Source organism: Myotis nattereri (assembly GCF_964212035.1).
Source record: "Myotis nattereri genome assembly, chromosome: 14".
Lineage (NCBI taxonomy): Eukaryota > Metazoa > Chordata > Mammalia > Chiroptera > Vespertilionidae > Myotis > Myotis nattereri.
In genome coordinates, this window is record NC_138089.1 from 20,438,414 (window position 1) to 20,454,246 (window position 15,833).

General features: G+C 45.8%; 1 protein-coding gene across 2 annotated transcripts in view; it reads right to left on the reverse strand.

Moving 5' to 3' along the window:
- Window positions 1–15,833, reverse strand: part of CACNA2D3 (calcium voltage-gated channel auxiliary subunit alpha2delta 3) — a gene marked incomplete at its 5' end in the record, with an annotated part of 806,336 nt that overhangs the window by 621,890 nt on the left and 168,613 nt on the right. For both annotated transcript variants that reach the window (XM_081105975.1, XM_081105974.1), the window contains one exon: window positions 14,681–14,797. In XM_081105975.1, coding sequence (XP_080962101.1) covers window positions 14,681–14,797 — 117 coding nt within the window. The remainder of the gene's footprint in view (window positions 1–14,680; window positions 14,798–15,833) is intronic.

The following is a 15,833-nucleotide window of genomic DNA, read 5'->3' on the forward strand; positions in this document are numbered from 1 at the left end:
ATTTAAACCAGAATTTGGACAGCTCCGAAGCCCATCTTTTCACCACTAAATCAAGTGGCTATGAAATACATAAGGCCTTGAGATAGCATTCTGGGGAACTTCAGAAAGACTGCATCTGTAAGCTGTTAATCACTGGGGTGGGCATCATTCCCTGCCCATCCTAACCCATCCCAGCCCCAGTAGACAGACACACACACACAACCACACACACACACACACACACACACACACACACACGCGAGCGCACATGTAGAGAGGAGACAGAGAGAGAAGAAAAACATAGCTGGAAGTTGTCTTCCGGTCAAGTTTATCATCTTTTCCTGTGGGAACAGCAACCTGCTTACAACCTGCTTGGTTCATAAAAGATAAAGAGAGTGCACACCTCGCAGTGAGCTGTAGTTCATATTTTCCTTTCTGGCCCACAGTAAACAATTCACTGTGTTTTATTCCTACACACCCATCACCCAAGCCATAGGAGAAAAACATTGTTCCCAAATGTTTTCTTACTGCAGAGCCTTTGTGCATGGGTGATTGCTGTAATTTAACCTTCATAATAAAACAGAATCATCTCTGGATGACAATTTATAGCATGGTTTCAGAACTGTTTACTTCTTCCATCGGTGCTCCATTGTGATTGCGATTTACTGGCGTTGTCTGCCCTTTGGGAGCGCCCGCACAGCCCTGCCAACAGCCATCAGGCCAGACAAGTGCTCAATTAAGGCACTCAAAAGCTCCGAATGCAAGAGCTGGACTACATCTTAATGACCAAGACGGACTCCGCGGCTTGATCTACTCCTGTGGACAGTGAAATAAACTATAAAACATTCTGAGTGATTCAGCTGTCCACCGTAGAATCGTGCATCTCCCTCCTAACTCATGTTGGAAATACTCACATGGAAGCCCAGTGTTATATAATTGCCAGCAGGAAGATGCTGTGTGAAATCAAGCCATTTGCCTGCCCGGCTCTGGGCAAGGAGGAAGAGCACTGGGATGATACTGCAATACTCCCTAGGCCTAGGAGATACATCAGTAAAAATATTGCTAAGAGAGAGTCTGCGATTTTACTGCCTATGTTTTCTTCTAGGATTTTATGGTTTTGTGACTTACATTTAAGTCTTTTTATCAATTTTGAGTTTATTCTTATATATGGTGTAAGTTGGTGGTCTAGTTTCAGTTTTTTGCACATACCTGTCCAATTTTCCCAACACCATTTATTGAAGAGACTGTCTTTAGTCTATTGTATGCTCTTGTCTCCTTTGTCAAATATTAACTGAGCATTAAGATGTGGGTTGGTTTATGGGCTCTATTGATCTATATGCCTGTTCTTATGCCAGTACCAGGCTGTTTTGATGATAATGGCCTTGTAGTATAGTTTGATATCTGGTATTGTGATACCTCCAACTTTGTTCTTTTTTTCTCAAAATTGCTAAGGTTTATCAAGGTCTTTTGGGTTTCCTTAAAAAAATTTTTTTAAATATATTTTATTGATTTTTTACAGAGAAGGGAGAGGGACAGAGAGTTAGAAACATTGATGAGAGAGAAACATCCATCAGCTGCCTCCTACACACCACCTACTGGGGATGTGCCCACAACCAAGGTACATGCCTTTGACCAGAATCGAACCTGGGACCCTTCAGTCCGCAGGCCAACACTCTATCCACTGAGCCAAACCGGTTAGGGCCTTAAAAAAAATTTAATATTTGTTCTCGATTTGTGAAATATGCCATTGGTGTTTTAATAGAAATTGCATTGAATTTATAGATTGTTTTGGGTAGTATGGACATTTTAATTATGTTAATCTTTCTAATATATGCTTCCACTTATTACATTTACACAATGGAATACATGTGGCCAAAGAAAAGGGGAGGGGGCGCTCTTATCTTTTGGGACAGCATAGATGCACCTGGATATTATTATGCTAAGTGAAATAAGCCAGTCAGGGAAAGACAAGTATCACATGATCTCACTGATATGTGCAATCTAATGAACAAAATAAATTGACAAACAAAACAGAACCAGAGGCATAGATACACGAAACAGACTGACAGCTGTCAGAGGGGAGGATGGTGGGCGGCAGGGAGGACTGAAAGAAGGTGAAGAGATTAGCCAAAGAACATATATGCATAGCCCATCCACACAGACAACAGTGTGGTGATGGCCAGAGGGAAGGGGGGCGGGCTGTTTGGAAGTGGGAAATGGGGGCATTTCTAATAGTGTCAACCATAAAAGAAAAGTTTACATAAAAGAGCCCTAGGGAAAAACACATTATGCGGAGTGAAGGAAATCAGTCACAAAAGACCACACATACACTGCTTGACTCCATTTACATGAGATGTCCAGAATAGGTAAACCTTTGGCAACACAAAGTGGAATAGGGTTTGCCTAATCTTGGAGAAAGGACATTTTGGAGGGAATGTGAAGTGGCTGCTAATGAGTCCCGGGTTTTCTCCTTGCGTCAGTAAAAATCTTCTACAGTTGGCTGGGGGTGATGGTTGTACAATTCTGTGGATGTACTATAAAACACTTAATTGTACACTTGAAATGAGTGAATTGTATCATACGTGAATTATAACTCATTAAAACTGTTAAATAATTGTAAAGGTAACTGGGTTAGGCTGTTGATTAGATAACAATTTTTTAAATGCGAACAACTCAGTTATTAAGACAAGTTATACACATGACAAACATCAGAGAGGAGATGTGAGAATCTAATTTAAAATCATCGACTATGCAAATGTGAAATTTCAAAATATGTAAATGCACCACACTGTGATAAAAAGGAAGGATATATGAGGCTAATTTCTTCCTGTTAATTCTGCTAAAATAACTCCTTTATTGTCCTGTTCCTGCCATGGTGAGTGTTTGATGTTGTTGTTGATGAAAGCTCTTTTTTCTTGAGCGAAGTTTGATGAATTATTTTTTCTGTAAGGGGCCTGCACAGAGAGATAAGTGCCACATATTCAAATGTAACCACTTTGAGCATTTTTCATCCCCTTCTCCTGGTGAGAGATATTGTCTCAGTCATCATTCTAGCAGGAAAGTGTGTTCTGAGGGAGGGGTTTGTGAGAGAGGGTACCACTGTGATTTTTGCTTCCTGGTTCTGTGAATGAAACCAGATTGGTAATTATTTACACAGATGTTGTCTTCTCAGAAATTCGGGGGGTGGGGGGGAGGAATACAACAAAACAAATAGGACTTCTTATTGGTAAGAGCCTAAAACAAGGGCTACAATGCTAAAATGTTAAAGGAGAAGAAAATCTCAGACACAACCTCATGTGGTGGTTCTCAAATTGAGAGAGAGAGAGAGAGAGAGAGAGAGAGAGAGAGAGAGAGAGAAAGAGATGCTGCCCTATCCTTTCTTATCCTGTGTCCTGTGAATGACCTTTCTTCTCCTCCCTCCCCCAGCCAAGAGCTTCACAAGGTTGTAACACTTAAAGGAGATAATATATGTAATGCACCGCATAGTGTCTTGGCAAATGAGAAGCACTGGCTAATGTGCCGAAGATGACAACAATGACAAAGACTCCAGCTTACTGTCCTAGTGAACTGTAAAAGCTCTGAGGATCCCCCCTATGAGCTTTCAAACTTCAAACACTCAGACCCTCTCTCTGTCCCTGAAGAGGTTTTGGCCCTGGTCTGACTAATCCAGGGGTTGTAAACTCAATGCTTTTTGGGGTAAAATAAATGACTGGGGAACAGCATGGAAATCAGCAAACTGGGTAGTTCATGCTGATAATTGTCCTGTGGGAATGGGGACCCAGGATGACTACCCCTCTCAATTTTTCAAGCTTTAAATCTGGGTATTTTTATATGGGATTTCATTCTTGTCAAAGCCCACGTGGGTCCAGTGAAGCCTCTCTGTGGCCAGGACTAGCCTGGGGGCAGCTGCTTGCTTCTGACTCCCCATCGCCCCTGAAACAAGCCCTGCGAGTGTGAATGGCCATGGCCTCAGAGGCCACCTAATTTCCTGCTGAGAACCACACTGTTCCCAGACCTTGGCCGTGGGGACTGCAACAGCAGGCTCCCAGCACAGCCAGCGAGGGGTGCACCGAGCAGGGGGGAGTCCTCATGGAGACAGCCTGCGCGACTCAACAAACCCCCAACAGAGGCCACTGCATAGCTGGCCCAAGAGCTGCAAGCTTGGCTGTGCGGGGGCTGCGTCTATGCCCTTTGCAGCTGGCACTGTCTGCTCACCTCTCCGTGAAAGTCCTGAGATCAGTACCTCTGCCCAACCTGAGGTTCTTCCAGAGTCCCCTGCTTCAGAAAGGAGACTCCCCCTTGCCGCGGGGGTTGGGTATTTATAAGCAACTCCCCATCATGACCGAGATAAGGCTCTGCTCTCTGATGGCCACCACAGGCTCCTTGGGCCCCTGGACAAAGTCCTCTCTGCAAAGCCCACCCGACAGTGATGACCAGCTCGGGGATCACGGGCTGCACAGTGTGGGAGGCTTTCTAAGTCTATTCCCGATGGCTTTCCTCCCCAGCTCACATGCAAAAATTCAATTAAAAATCACACAAGAAACAAAAAGTCCACCTTTGCCCCAATGGTACAAAGCCTTGTGTGGTGCCTGCTCAAGCAGCCGGCACAGTCTGGGATGTGCAATCAACAATATCCCCGCTGATTGTTAACAAAGACTCTGATTACTGAAAGGGCCGCCATCCCTCCCCTGAATGCAGTGCAAAGGAAATGCCAATGAATCCCTGGCTACCTTCTCCTCTTCCCCTCATGGCCTAATTGAGAAAACGTAAATAACCTCCCTGCCTGCGCAGGGCCAGCTGTTCCTAACCTCCACGTAGAAAACTGAGCGAAGACCAAAAAGAGAGGACTCACACCACCAACACATCCTTGGTTAAGCATAGTAACTGTGCATTCAAAATATTCCTGAAAACCTTCCATCTGTTGCCAGTAATTTATACAATTATAGCCAGTGGCCTATTATTATTGTTGTTGTTGTTATTATTATTATTATTATTATTATGGCTTCGTTCTGTCATTTGGACCTATGGAGGGTGACACTTCGGTAACGCACCATAATTTCCTCCCACCCATAAACCTTGTAAGATTTCCTTTACCTTGCCTGAGTATAATTCCTGTGGCATTGTTTTCTACCTGGCCGGGGGGGGGGGGGGGGGGGGGGTTGGGGGGGGGTCTGAAATGACCATGTGATACTCTGAAAAGCCAGCACCTTGTTGCAATATTGCTGCTGAGCTTCCCCGTCCCCACCCCCATCCCTGACGCACCCACTCGGATTCAGACCGTGCTGCGTATCTCCGCCTGCAGAAGACACCTTGGTCTTCCAGTCCCAGCAGGTGACGGCACACCTCCCCATGAGCTCCCTGATGGGGCGTAGTTGTTACTTGGGCCAAAGGCAGGGACCTGCACTATAATTTCATACATGGTCTTGTGGCCACATGACTCTCTTCTCCAGGCTGCTTGGTCCACGCGGTCTTAACCGAAGTGACAGGAAATCTTTCAAAATGGATTTTTTAAATGGAAAGGGAAAACTGGCAATTAAAATGGGAAATATGATTTTAAATGACATTTTACTTTGGATGCAAAAGTAATTCTTTCATTTTCTTTATCATGGTGCAGCATAAACCAAATCCAAATTCTATGTGTGAGGCGGAGGACAAATGGATGGTTTCATGGGGAACAGTGGGCAGGGCAGGCACAGACACACGGGAAGTGCTTGGGACCTTACCCAGCCCTGTGTCCTGGTGACCAGATGGTCGTCCCAAGCAGGGGACACTCATCCCCTGACATCACCATTACCAGTGTGACAGGTTCATTCATGGACACTCACTGAGCATACTCCCTGAGCCCCGGGGACATGAGGGGAAACATGACCATCATGCTCCTTGCCCTCCTGACACTGGGGTTCTAGGCAGATCCTGGCAAGTTGCCAGTCAGCACTGAGATAAACAGAGGAAGCACAACGTCTAAGACATGTATACAGGGAGTCTGCAGGATGCTGTGATGGACAATCTGGTGGGGTGGGGAGGCTCTAGGTGAGCGTCCCGGCCCAGCCATGCCCCAGCTGGGACAGCGCCACACCAGCAGCATCTCCTACTCTCAGCATCGCTCCGAAACTCTCCTGCGTGTCATCACTCTCAGATTTACGGCAAGCCTCTCGAACCTGCTCTTAGCATTGGTTTGTGCCATCTCTTGGGGGTAGTAGGCTGCCTGTTTACCACCTGCCACATGAGGAGAAACATCTGCCCAGCCCAGAGGCATACACCCTCGCTCTAGAGTCCAGCTGAGCATTGTGACCAAAAGCTCACTCAGTCAGGCATAGAGAACACCAGGGAGCTCGAGGCTACTTTGCTAAGTCACGGCCTCACAACACTGACTTCTTCTCCCTCACCTGCCCAGGAATCAAGTCTTCTTTTATCAGTTCCAAACAAATAGGAAGAAAGGAGGGAAGGGGAGGGGTGGGAGGGAGGGAGGAAGAGAGAAAGATTGATTTCAATCTATGGAAATCATTAACCTTTTATTTCCACTCTGAGCAGCTGGCTGGTGTCTGCCCTTTTCAGCTCCTCCATTCACCCAGTTCCAGGAGAAGGCCTACGTGGGGAGGACTGAGCTGAAGCCCACAGCCAGAGTCCAGGCAGGCGGCAGCACACAGAAGCCTCATTTAAATGGACAGACAGTGGGGCCTCTAGAAAGCCCAGCCCCACAACAATGAAACCTGAATCCTTTTTTTTTCCCCTTCATCATTCGGGAGTTCTCTGTCATCTGTGATCACTCTGACATCCGGATACCCTGACTCCAAGATGAAGGTCTGTGAGTCAGTCAACAAATGTTTCATGAGCATTTCACTGGAGGTTCAGACCCTGTGATAGGTACTGGGGCTAGAGTGGGGACAAGCTGGGACAAGGAAGAGAAAGAGTACAGTGTAAATGGTGGGGAAGGGTATGAACAGGCAGTTTATTAAAAGAAGGAGAAGGAGGACCGCGGGGTAGGGGTTGGGGGATGATGGAGGGGAAGAGAGGAAGAGGACATGATCCATGAACCTATACAAAATGGTCAATTCTCCTACATGGTCCCATAGGAGAAGTGAACCAAAGTGACTCAGGCCCTCAGTCTGATGTCCCGACAATGAGCCACCATTCCAGTGAGAGGGGCTGCACCAGCTCATGTTTTCTTGGGACTGGTGACTTTCTCCAATGGTGGGGGGTCTAAGACACCCGAGTACCACAATCCTCAGGTGCTGAGCCACCAACAACTCCTCTAAACAACTGGCACCCCAAATCCAGGCAGCTTGGTGCTGGTCAGTGTGTCCACAGCCCCTCACACACCCACCAGGCTGTGCTATGACACGCTCCAGGAAGGGAGAGGGTAGGGTGTCCAACTGTGTCCGAGCTCATGCCAGGCTCACTCACCTCTCTGAGGGATGGTGGGCGGCCAGCACCAGGCCTTCTCTATGTCATGGCACCCATGCCCACGCTCTATGACACTGTGTGGCCTGCTTCAAACCCTGGTGCAGGGCCGGACAGCCACTGTGCCACACAGAGAGTAATCACCGAAACAACGGAAAGGGAGCTGCTACTTTTTGCCCATAAGATGGACAAGGACTGAAAGACTAATGATAGTCAGATGCTAGAGCAGAAAGTGAAGAATGGTAGCTTTGCAACCACACAGGTGAGAGCATGAGTGAGCAGATGCTGCCTGAGGGACAAGCCGGCAAGGTACCAAAAGCCCTGATCTTACTCCTAGAAACACATCCCAATAAATGCATCAAAGAAACGGACAGAAGTTTCTCTGCAGGAGAGTATATTATATGATTGCTTATAATGGTGAAACACTGTTCATGACATCAATGCTCACCAAGAGACACCTGACGATTGGGACACCCAGAGAGAAGACGGTTATGCCCTGACGCAAAAGAATAGAAATATGTCTTCATTAGCATGGACGGATGTCCACAACATGTACAGTTTCAAAAGAAAAGAAAAGCTGGTTACAAGAAACTATAACCCAACGTTTTACAAGTTTATATAAACACCACACATGTATGCATATGCACATGCCCAAATAGAAAACCATCTGGAAGAACAGAAATTAAGATGGCTAAAAGCAAAAGGTACTTAAAGATGTTGTGCTGTTATCTCTACTTTCTCCTTTATCATTTTTTCACATTTCTTTTCTTCTATAATAACCATGTATTATATAACCAGTAAAAAAAAAACCAAAAAAAAAACAAACCATAAAACTTAAGAAGAAAGAAAAAAAACCATGGTTGAGGTGAGTTACATAGAAAACCCCAAACTAAGTCTTGGGGTTTTGGCTCTGAACATGGAAAACTTAAGTGTCAAATATTTGGGAATGGGACAAAAAAATCCATGAATTTGGGGCAGGTTTGGCACAGTGGTATTACCCTAAAGAAGAACTCTTTCTAGGGGTCCGCATCCCAGAACTGCAAGACCACTCCATACTGTTCACCACGCCAGCCAACTTCCAGCACTCGAGGTGGTGGGAGAGGGGGAGCTAGGAGACAAATGGCACAGACAGCCCAGCCGTCCTCCCTGCCTCGCTTGGCAGAAGCTCCTGCCCCTCAGGAGGCAGGGAGCTGCTCACTGGCAGTGTGGGTGGGACAGCTGCCTCCCGGCCTCCCTGTGAGGCTCCGGAGTACGTCAGCGGAAACCCCAGCCCCATCCATTTGGGGCGAACTCCAGGAAGACCATGCGGTTCCATGTGGTCTTACCCTCAACCATTAACCAGGAATGGCTCGCTGACCTCATTAGAACTGGTGTGGCCAGACCACTGCTATTTTCTGTGTCTTCTGGTTTGAGGTTTCTGCTCTCAATTCTCTTACATATATGCATGGAATTTTGCAATCCAGTTTGCACAGAGAGTGAGAGAAGGAGACGGGAGGGAGAAAGGAAAGCAAGTGGCCCGCACCATAAAAAAGAAGAGTCTTTTCCTTCTTCACTTGTGACTTAAAACGTTTGGTTTTCTCAGAAACAAATTTACTCCTCCTTCAAGGAGCAAGTTTTGAAAATTTGAGGTGAGATGACACATGAACACAAGGCAGGAAATGTTCTTATGTATGTACAGCACCTCCACTAAGGCCACCCTACTAATGCTTGATAGATTTCACTCTTAAGACTTCTGCAGCTCATTTCGGGCTTAATATTCAAAGAGTCCTCACAATCTACGAGTCCCTTTATACAGGGAGGATCAGTTCTGTCTTAAGAACCTTTACTTAATGTATAAATTTATAAACAAAAGGGTTTGATTTCATTTCCAACTTAATGGGGGTCCTTTTGAAAGTGTCTGCACCAACAATTTCACCTTGCCTGCAGAGACAGATGGTTTTTGTTTTGTTTTGTTGTTATTAATCCTCACCCGAGGATATTTTTCCATTTATTTTTAGAGGGAGTGGAAGGAAGGGGGAGAGATAGAGAAAAACATTGATGTGAGAGAGACACGTTGATTGGTTGCCTCCCACACACAGCCTAATGTGGGCCAGGGGTAGAGTCTGCAAACCAGGTACATGTCCTTGACAGTAATCAACCTGGGAAGTTTCTGTGCGCAGACTGGCGCTCTATCCACTGAGCCAAACTGGCTAGAGCAATATAGATGGTTTTTATACCAGAAGTGTTCATATGGCCCTGTAGATATTAATCCCTTCCACAGCATATATTTTTGGTACAGAGCATGCTTTCCCTGGGCACACCCTGCTTGTCATGCCTCTGTGTGTGTGTGTGTGTGTGTGTGTGTGTGTGTGTGTGTGTATATATATATATATATTTACATAAAAACAAAGATGTGTTTTATAGTCATACATATGTAGACACACTCATCAAAAAACTAGAGGAAGTCGCCTTAATAGAACCCTCTAGCTTATTGGAAGACTGGTGTAAATCTCTTCTGCAGGGGGAAAAATATCCATCTTTTGGGGAAGGTAAATGTTTATTAAATGCAAATGCTGGTATTCGCTACCCAGGAAAAACGTTGTGCTGCATGTGGCATTTCTCGATAAAAAGCCTTCAAGTCCCAGGTCCCTTCAGATAAACCCCTATCGGTGAAGCGATGCGTGAATGCCCTGAAATTGAATTACTGTACAACAGCAATTACTTTCCACAGTACAGCTGTAATGGGAAACAGCTCTGCAGTGCACAGCAGGCGGCTACAGGAAGGGGGACTTCACATGCAATCTAGTCTCTCCAGCCTTTCCCCAGGAGCAAGCGCGTTTATTTTTAAGCAAAACACTCTTTTTTAGAGTGCTGGATTCATCACTGTATCGATATAATTTAAAAAATAAGTGAAACAGGATGAAGTTTATGTCCAGGTATGAGCTTCCGAGTGCCTCCAAAATTTACTCAATAGCTTATCCAAGGTTTGAAAACAACAGACTCCTCCTCACTTTGTGAGTTTAGCTACAACCTGCTTTTTATGTCTCCTCACTGTCCCCGTTGCATTTGAACAACAAAGTACTTAATGTTTTGGCTGCTGTGTGGCCGGAATAGATACCATCCTATAATCCCTCTCTCTGGAGGGAGGCCTGGACTCTGCCTTGCCCGTTTGTGAAAGCCACGTGGGTCAGTGCCTTCCCAGGAAACCAGGAACTCCTGAGAGACCAAGACCAAAGGAAGTTACAAGTCTGACCCAAATCAGTGTGACGAAGGGAGTGCCACCCCAGAGCTGCTCCAACAATCAAAGGCAACAACCGCTCTGGAGAATCCACCCTTTGAACACCATTCTGGAGAACCCTAGTACACATTCACATATTCTCCAAAGTCCTTCTTGTGGTCCTTTCCTGGCTCACTCTTGCAGGCTGTGCTGCTCATCTTGAGCCTGTGGGCCATTTTGAAACCATAAGACCATCACCTCCCCTGGAAGTGCTGGAATCTGTCCCAAAGTGGGTCCCTATAACCAGAGATGCCTGCAGTGGCCTGGTCACTTCCTACAGTCTCCTCCAGCTACACACTTCTCTGTGCCCGCCCGGAGGCCCCTGGGGCTCAGATGGCCCTTCCAGTGGGGTGATGGTTTGTGCTCCTCCTAATGGAGGCTGGGATATCAAAGACAAAGGAAAGGCTGTGTAGTCTGCCCACACAGTCAAGGCCATGGGATGCACATCCTTGGCCTTCTCCCTCTTCTCAAATCAGGGAGAGGAACTGGTCACCATCAGCAAGACAGAAGAATGGGGAGCTGTGTCAATTTTGCCTCCGTCGGTATTTCACAGGAGCTCTGACCTATGACAAGCCGAGCATTTCCAGGTGTCACGTGGGAAGGCCCACGGGAGTCGTCAGGCAGCACACTTCCTCCCGTCCAGCATGTGAAATATCTCCTTGAAATGTTAATGAACTGGAAGCAAATTGATTCCATTCCTTGTCCATTTATAGGACTTAAAACTTGATAAACCGCTCAGCAGCATTAAATGAGGACTTGGTTGCGTGAACACGTCTGGACAAAGAAGTTGGGAGATAAGGCTTAAGGCACAAGTGTTATCCGCGAGAGCAAGGAGCAGCATGGCTGCATCAAACTCGATTTGGCTCTAAGTCAAAACAACCCACTGCCATCCTCCAAGTGGACTTGGAAGAATGATTTAAACCGCCGATGGCATTAAAACGTGCTAAAAAATATTAGTTAAGAAGTGATGCCATCGTGATGCTGCCATTATGTTAATGGCAATTATTAAAGCTAAGGTTATTTGTAATTTGCTGGCCTGGAGAAAAAAAAAGTTACATATAGTCCATTACCAACCAGATGACAGAGGTTATGTAATGGGCAGGCCACTTTAGGTTTCCCATTTGCTTCAGACATCTGACAGGGAGAAAATGGGACTTTCTGTGATAGGATAATTGCATAGTGGAGAGTAATTCAAATAGGGGACGAGTATGATAAAATCACCCTGATTCAACTAATCACTGGGGAAAGCGATGGGGTAAAATGATGAAATCAAGCCAGAAGCGACAGAAAGGATCAACACTGCTTAACAGCCGAGAGACGGCAGGCCTGCGGAGGACGGGGTCTCCTTTTTCCCCAGCACTAACTTAACTGCCTTCGCAGACTAAAGGTGTGAGTGCAGTTTTCTAAATTGCTATTTCCAGTCTCATAAATATTTTATGTACGTCCATGGAAATGCTAGTAACCAGTGCTGTTGGTGAGCCCGTTTTCTCACTTAGGTCCCTGCGTCCTCCCAGCCGCCCACCATTGATGAGCACTTGGCGCTGCATCATTATTGGCAGGAAGACACTCGGGAGGCGCTAGAACCTCCGACCCTGCTCAGGTTGCTGAGGGTGCGGATGGGCGCTTGGAAATGGGAGACCGTGAGGCTCCGCAGTGATTGAGTGAATTCTAAAACGTTTCTTCTCCATTTGAGAAGAAGGCTGCGGCTCGGTGGGTGGCATGGGGAAGGAAGGACCCCGGGGCACCGAGGTGTCTTCTAGGACAAATGCTGCAGATGATGCTCCACTGCAAACGACAGGCACATCGGGATTGGAGGCGTCTGCCCTCCAGATGTTCACAAGTTCCACAGGCAAATATCAACCGTGCCTATTCAAGAAGTGGGTGTCATTATAGTATGTAAAAGTCACAGCCTCTGCTCCCCTGGCCTCAACATGAACCCACATCCAGGAGATCTCTCAGTGGCCACCTCATCTCACTTCAAAAGCCACGTAGTTCATGACTGTGGCCAATAGAGCCACACAGCTGACAGTGAGACCAGGTCAATTTCAACGACGAAACCGTCTCCAAACCAAACTCCAACCTGACACACAAGCCCTCCCTCCTGTTAACACTGGGAGGAGGAGCCACTCTCACTGGACCAGTCAGCCTGGACTTTGTGGCATCTAGTGTGCTTGCAAAGGGCCCTGTACATCTATTTTGAAATATATGACATACACATTTCAGAGCACTGGTATATGCCTGAGTCTGTGCTAAGTGGCTCTAAAGCAGTGGTTCTCAACCTTGGCTGCACATTAGAATCACCTGGGAAATCTTTTTAAAATCCTGATTTCTGGGCCTCATCCTCCGGAAATTCTGTTTCTTTGTTATGGGGTGGGACCACAACATTAGTAACAAAAAACAGAATTTCCGGAGGATGAGGCCCAGAAATCAGGATTTTAAAAAGATTTCCCAGGTGACTCTAATGTGCAGCCAAGGTTGAGAACCACTGCTCTAAAGCATAACTTTGGTTAAACTTCACACCTCTTGTTGTTTCCCCACTTCCAGATGAGTAAAGCTGTTTCTCCAAAGGCCAAAGCTTAGGAGGTGACAAAGGCAGGCACTGAACCCAGGTCAGGCTCATGCTCTTACCTACTAATCTACAATCCCTCCTACCCTGAGTCAAAATAGTACAGACATGCCTAGATGGAGTGGCTCAGCAGTTGAGCATTGCCCTGTGAACCAGGAGGTCACAAGCAAGGTTCGCTTCCTGCTCAGGGCACATGCCCAGGTTGTGGGCTTGATCCCCAGTGAGGCAGCTGATCAATGATTCTCTCTCATCACTGATGTTTCTATCTCTATCTCCCTCTCCCCTCTTCTCTGAAATCAATTTAAAAAATAGTACAGAAAAGTTTCAGGGTTAAGCAAATGTGTGGGGTCATCAGGTTTAACTTGTGGAAATTTCTGTGGCCAATTAAGTGTGAGAAAAGCTAAAGTCAAAAGTGTTCCTTTATAACAAAGTAATTCTGGAGATGATTATTAAAACTGGAAGGTAAGCAAACTATACATGATTAGAAATAAAGAAGTCTGCATATTGCAATTCTTTCCCATAATCCTGTGCCAATATGGCAATATAGGATATTACAACATTCCCATGTCCTAAAGCAAGAACGGAGGATGGCCTGTTTAGCTGACTACGAGGAATAAAGTCAGAAACTACCTTGGAAATCCAAAATAATATATCTGTGCACTGTAGTTCCATTCTTCCTGCTGATAATATGAAAGTTCAGGGAGCTCCTACCAGTCAATAAAGCTTTATATTTATAGTAATAGTCCACTAGTGACAAAGGAACTTCTGACTTCATCTAGATTCATTCACTTCATTGAGATTTCCAGTTCCATATTTTGGCAAGCATTGCTTAAATTTTGTAGAGGTGCTTAGTTGAACCCAGGGACCTTTGAGTGATAATTTGGGAATTAGGAAATGCATCAGACAGTCCTAAGCCACCCTCTCTGGCTATACAATTAACATTGCCTCTGATGAAAGCATCCTATATGATAAAAGGCTAATATGCAAGTCAACTGAACAGCAGAACCACAGGTCGCTATGCTGCGCACTGACCACCAGGGGGCACACGCTCAAGGCAGGAGCTGCCCCCTGGTGGTCAGCACACTCCCTTAGGGAGTGTGCTGCTCAGCCAGAAGCCCTGAGCTGGGTTCATGGCTGGTGAGCGCAGCGGTGGTGGCAATTCTAAGGATGTCCTACTGCTGAGGGCTCCCGGACTGCAAGAGGACTCAGGCCAGCTAAGGGACCCCCCGAGTGCACGAATTTCGTGCACCAGGCCTCTAGTAAAATTATAAAATGAAATATAGGACCTGAACCATATATGGAGAGGGCAATCCTGTCCCTAGTAATGCCTCTTCCTGGTTCACTAGACTTATGAAAAGGAAGAGTTCACATGATAGCTGAGTCAACTTTGGTCTCTTGAGAGTTGGGTTCACCAGAGCCAGTTCCCTGCAGCTGCCTTGTGTCTACAGACCATAAAGAGCTGAAGCCGAGCCACTTACCCGCACCGCTTCAGATTTCTTGTGAAACATCTCTTCCATGTTCTTTGCCAGCTTTTTCACCAGTTGGAGGCCATCGATTTCTTCTATGGCAACGTCTTTCTCATACTCTTTGTATTTCTGTAAGAAGGGAGGGAAACAATGAAGGCTCAAGATACTGCAAAACACCTCGCCCGTGCCATCCCAGCATCTCTATCTACAAGGAGTCAGTAAAAGTAAAGTTACAATATGACTGTCTCTGTTGGATTTGGGGAGATGGGACTGTATTTCATAATTATTGAACCAATAGGGAGAAATGTAAAAAATGGCTCTGACTCTCCGGAAGCTTAACTAGCACCCAGGAAAAGAATAAACCGTGAAGCAAGTAAACTATCATCCGTCCTCTTCAGTTCCTGGAATCAACACTCTATTTCCAATCTGCCCACAGTCAGCGGTTCCTCAGGAGGACTGCCTGCAGCCAACACCACTGGAAGCTGACTATTCCAGATGTGTCATCAAGTAAAAAAAAAAAGAAATTCAACTTTTTTGGTTTTATTTTTCCTTGAATATCACTAAATTTTTCATGGCTGAAGACTGAGGACATAGGGTAAAATAGTCTCAAGGCTAGGACTCTAATGTGTAATTATAGCAGGAGCCAGCAAACTAGAACCCTTGGGCCAAATCCAGGCCATCATCTGTTTTTATAAATAAAGTTTTGTTGGGACAAAATGATGCCCATTTGTTTACATATTCTATCAAGGTAAGTAAGTAGTCACACAGAGACCAGAGGACTCACAAAATCTAAAATAGTTACTCTGATCCTTTATAACTTCTACTCTGAACTGGAGTAGAAGTTAAAGAACGGCAGAGCATCTTAAAAACACTTTATAACAATGGAGCCCTTGCTATGGATTTCAGCAATTCAAGTCAATTACTGGGGATATCATATGTACCCTCCCCGAGCTCATGGTAGGAGCATGTGCAATCAAGTAAAACGATTTATATAAGATTTCTTAATCTGTTCCTCTGTTCCATAAGAGACTGATTTGACCTACAATTCACCCAAATTCTCACAGTGTTTCATTTAAAACCCATCACATGTCCTGGTAACTGGTCTGCTTAAGCCATTCTCAGAGTGGTCCAAGCACCCCTGTGGGGTCTCTGAGACCCTTTTTGG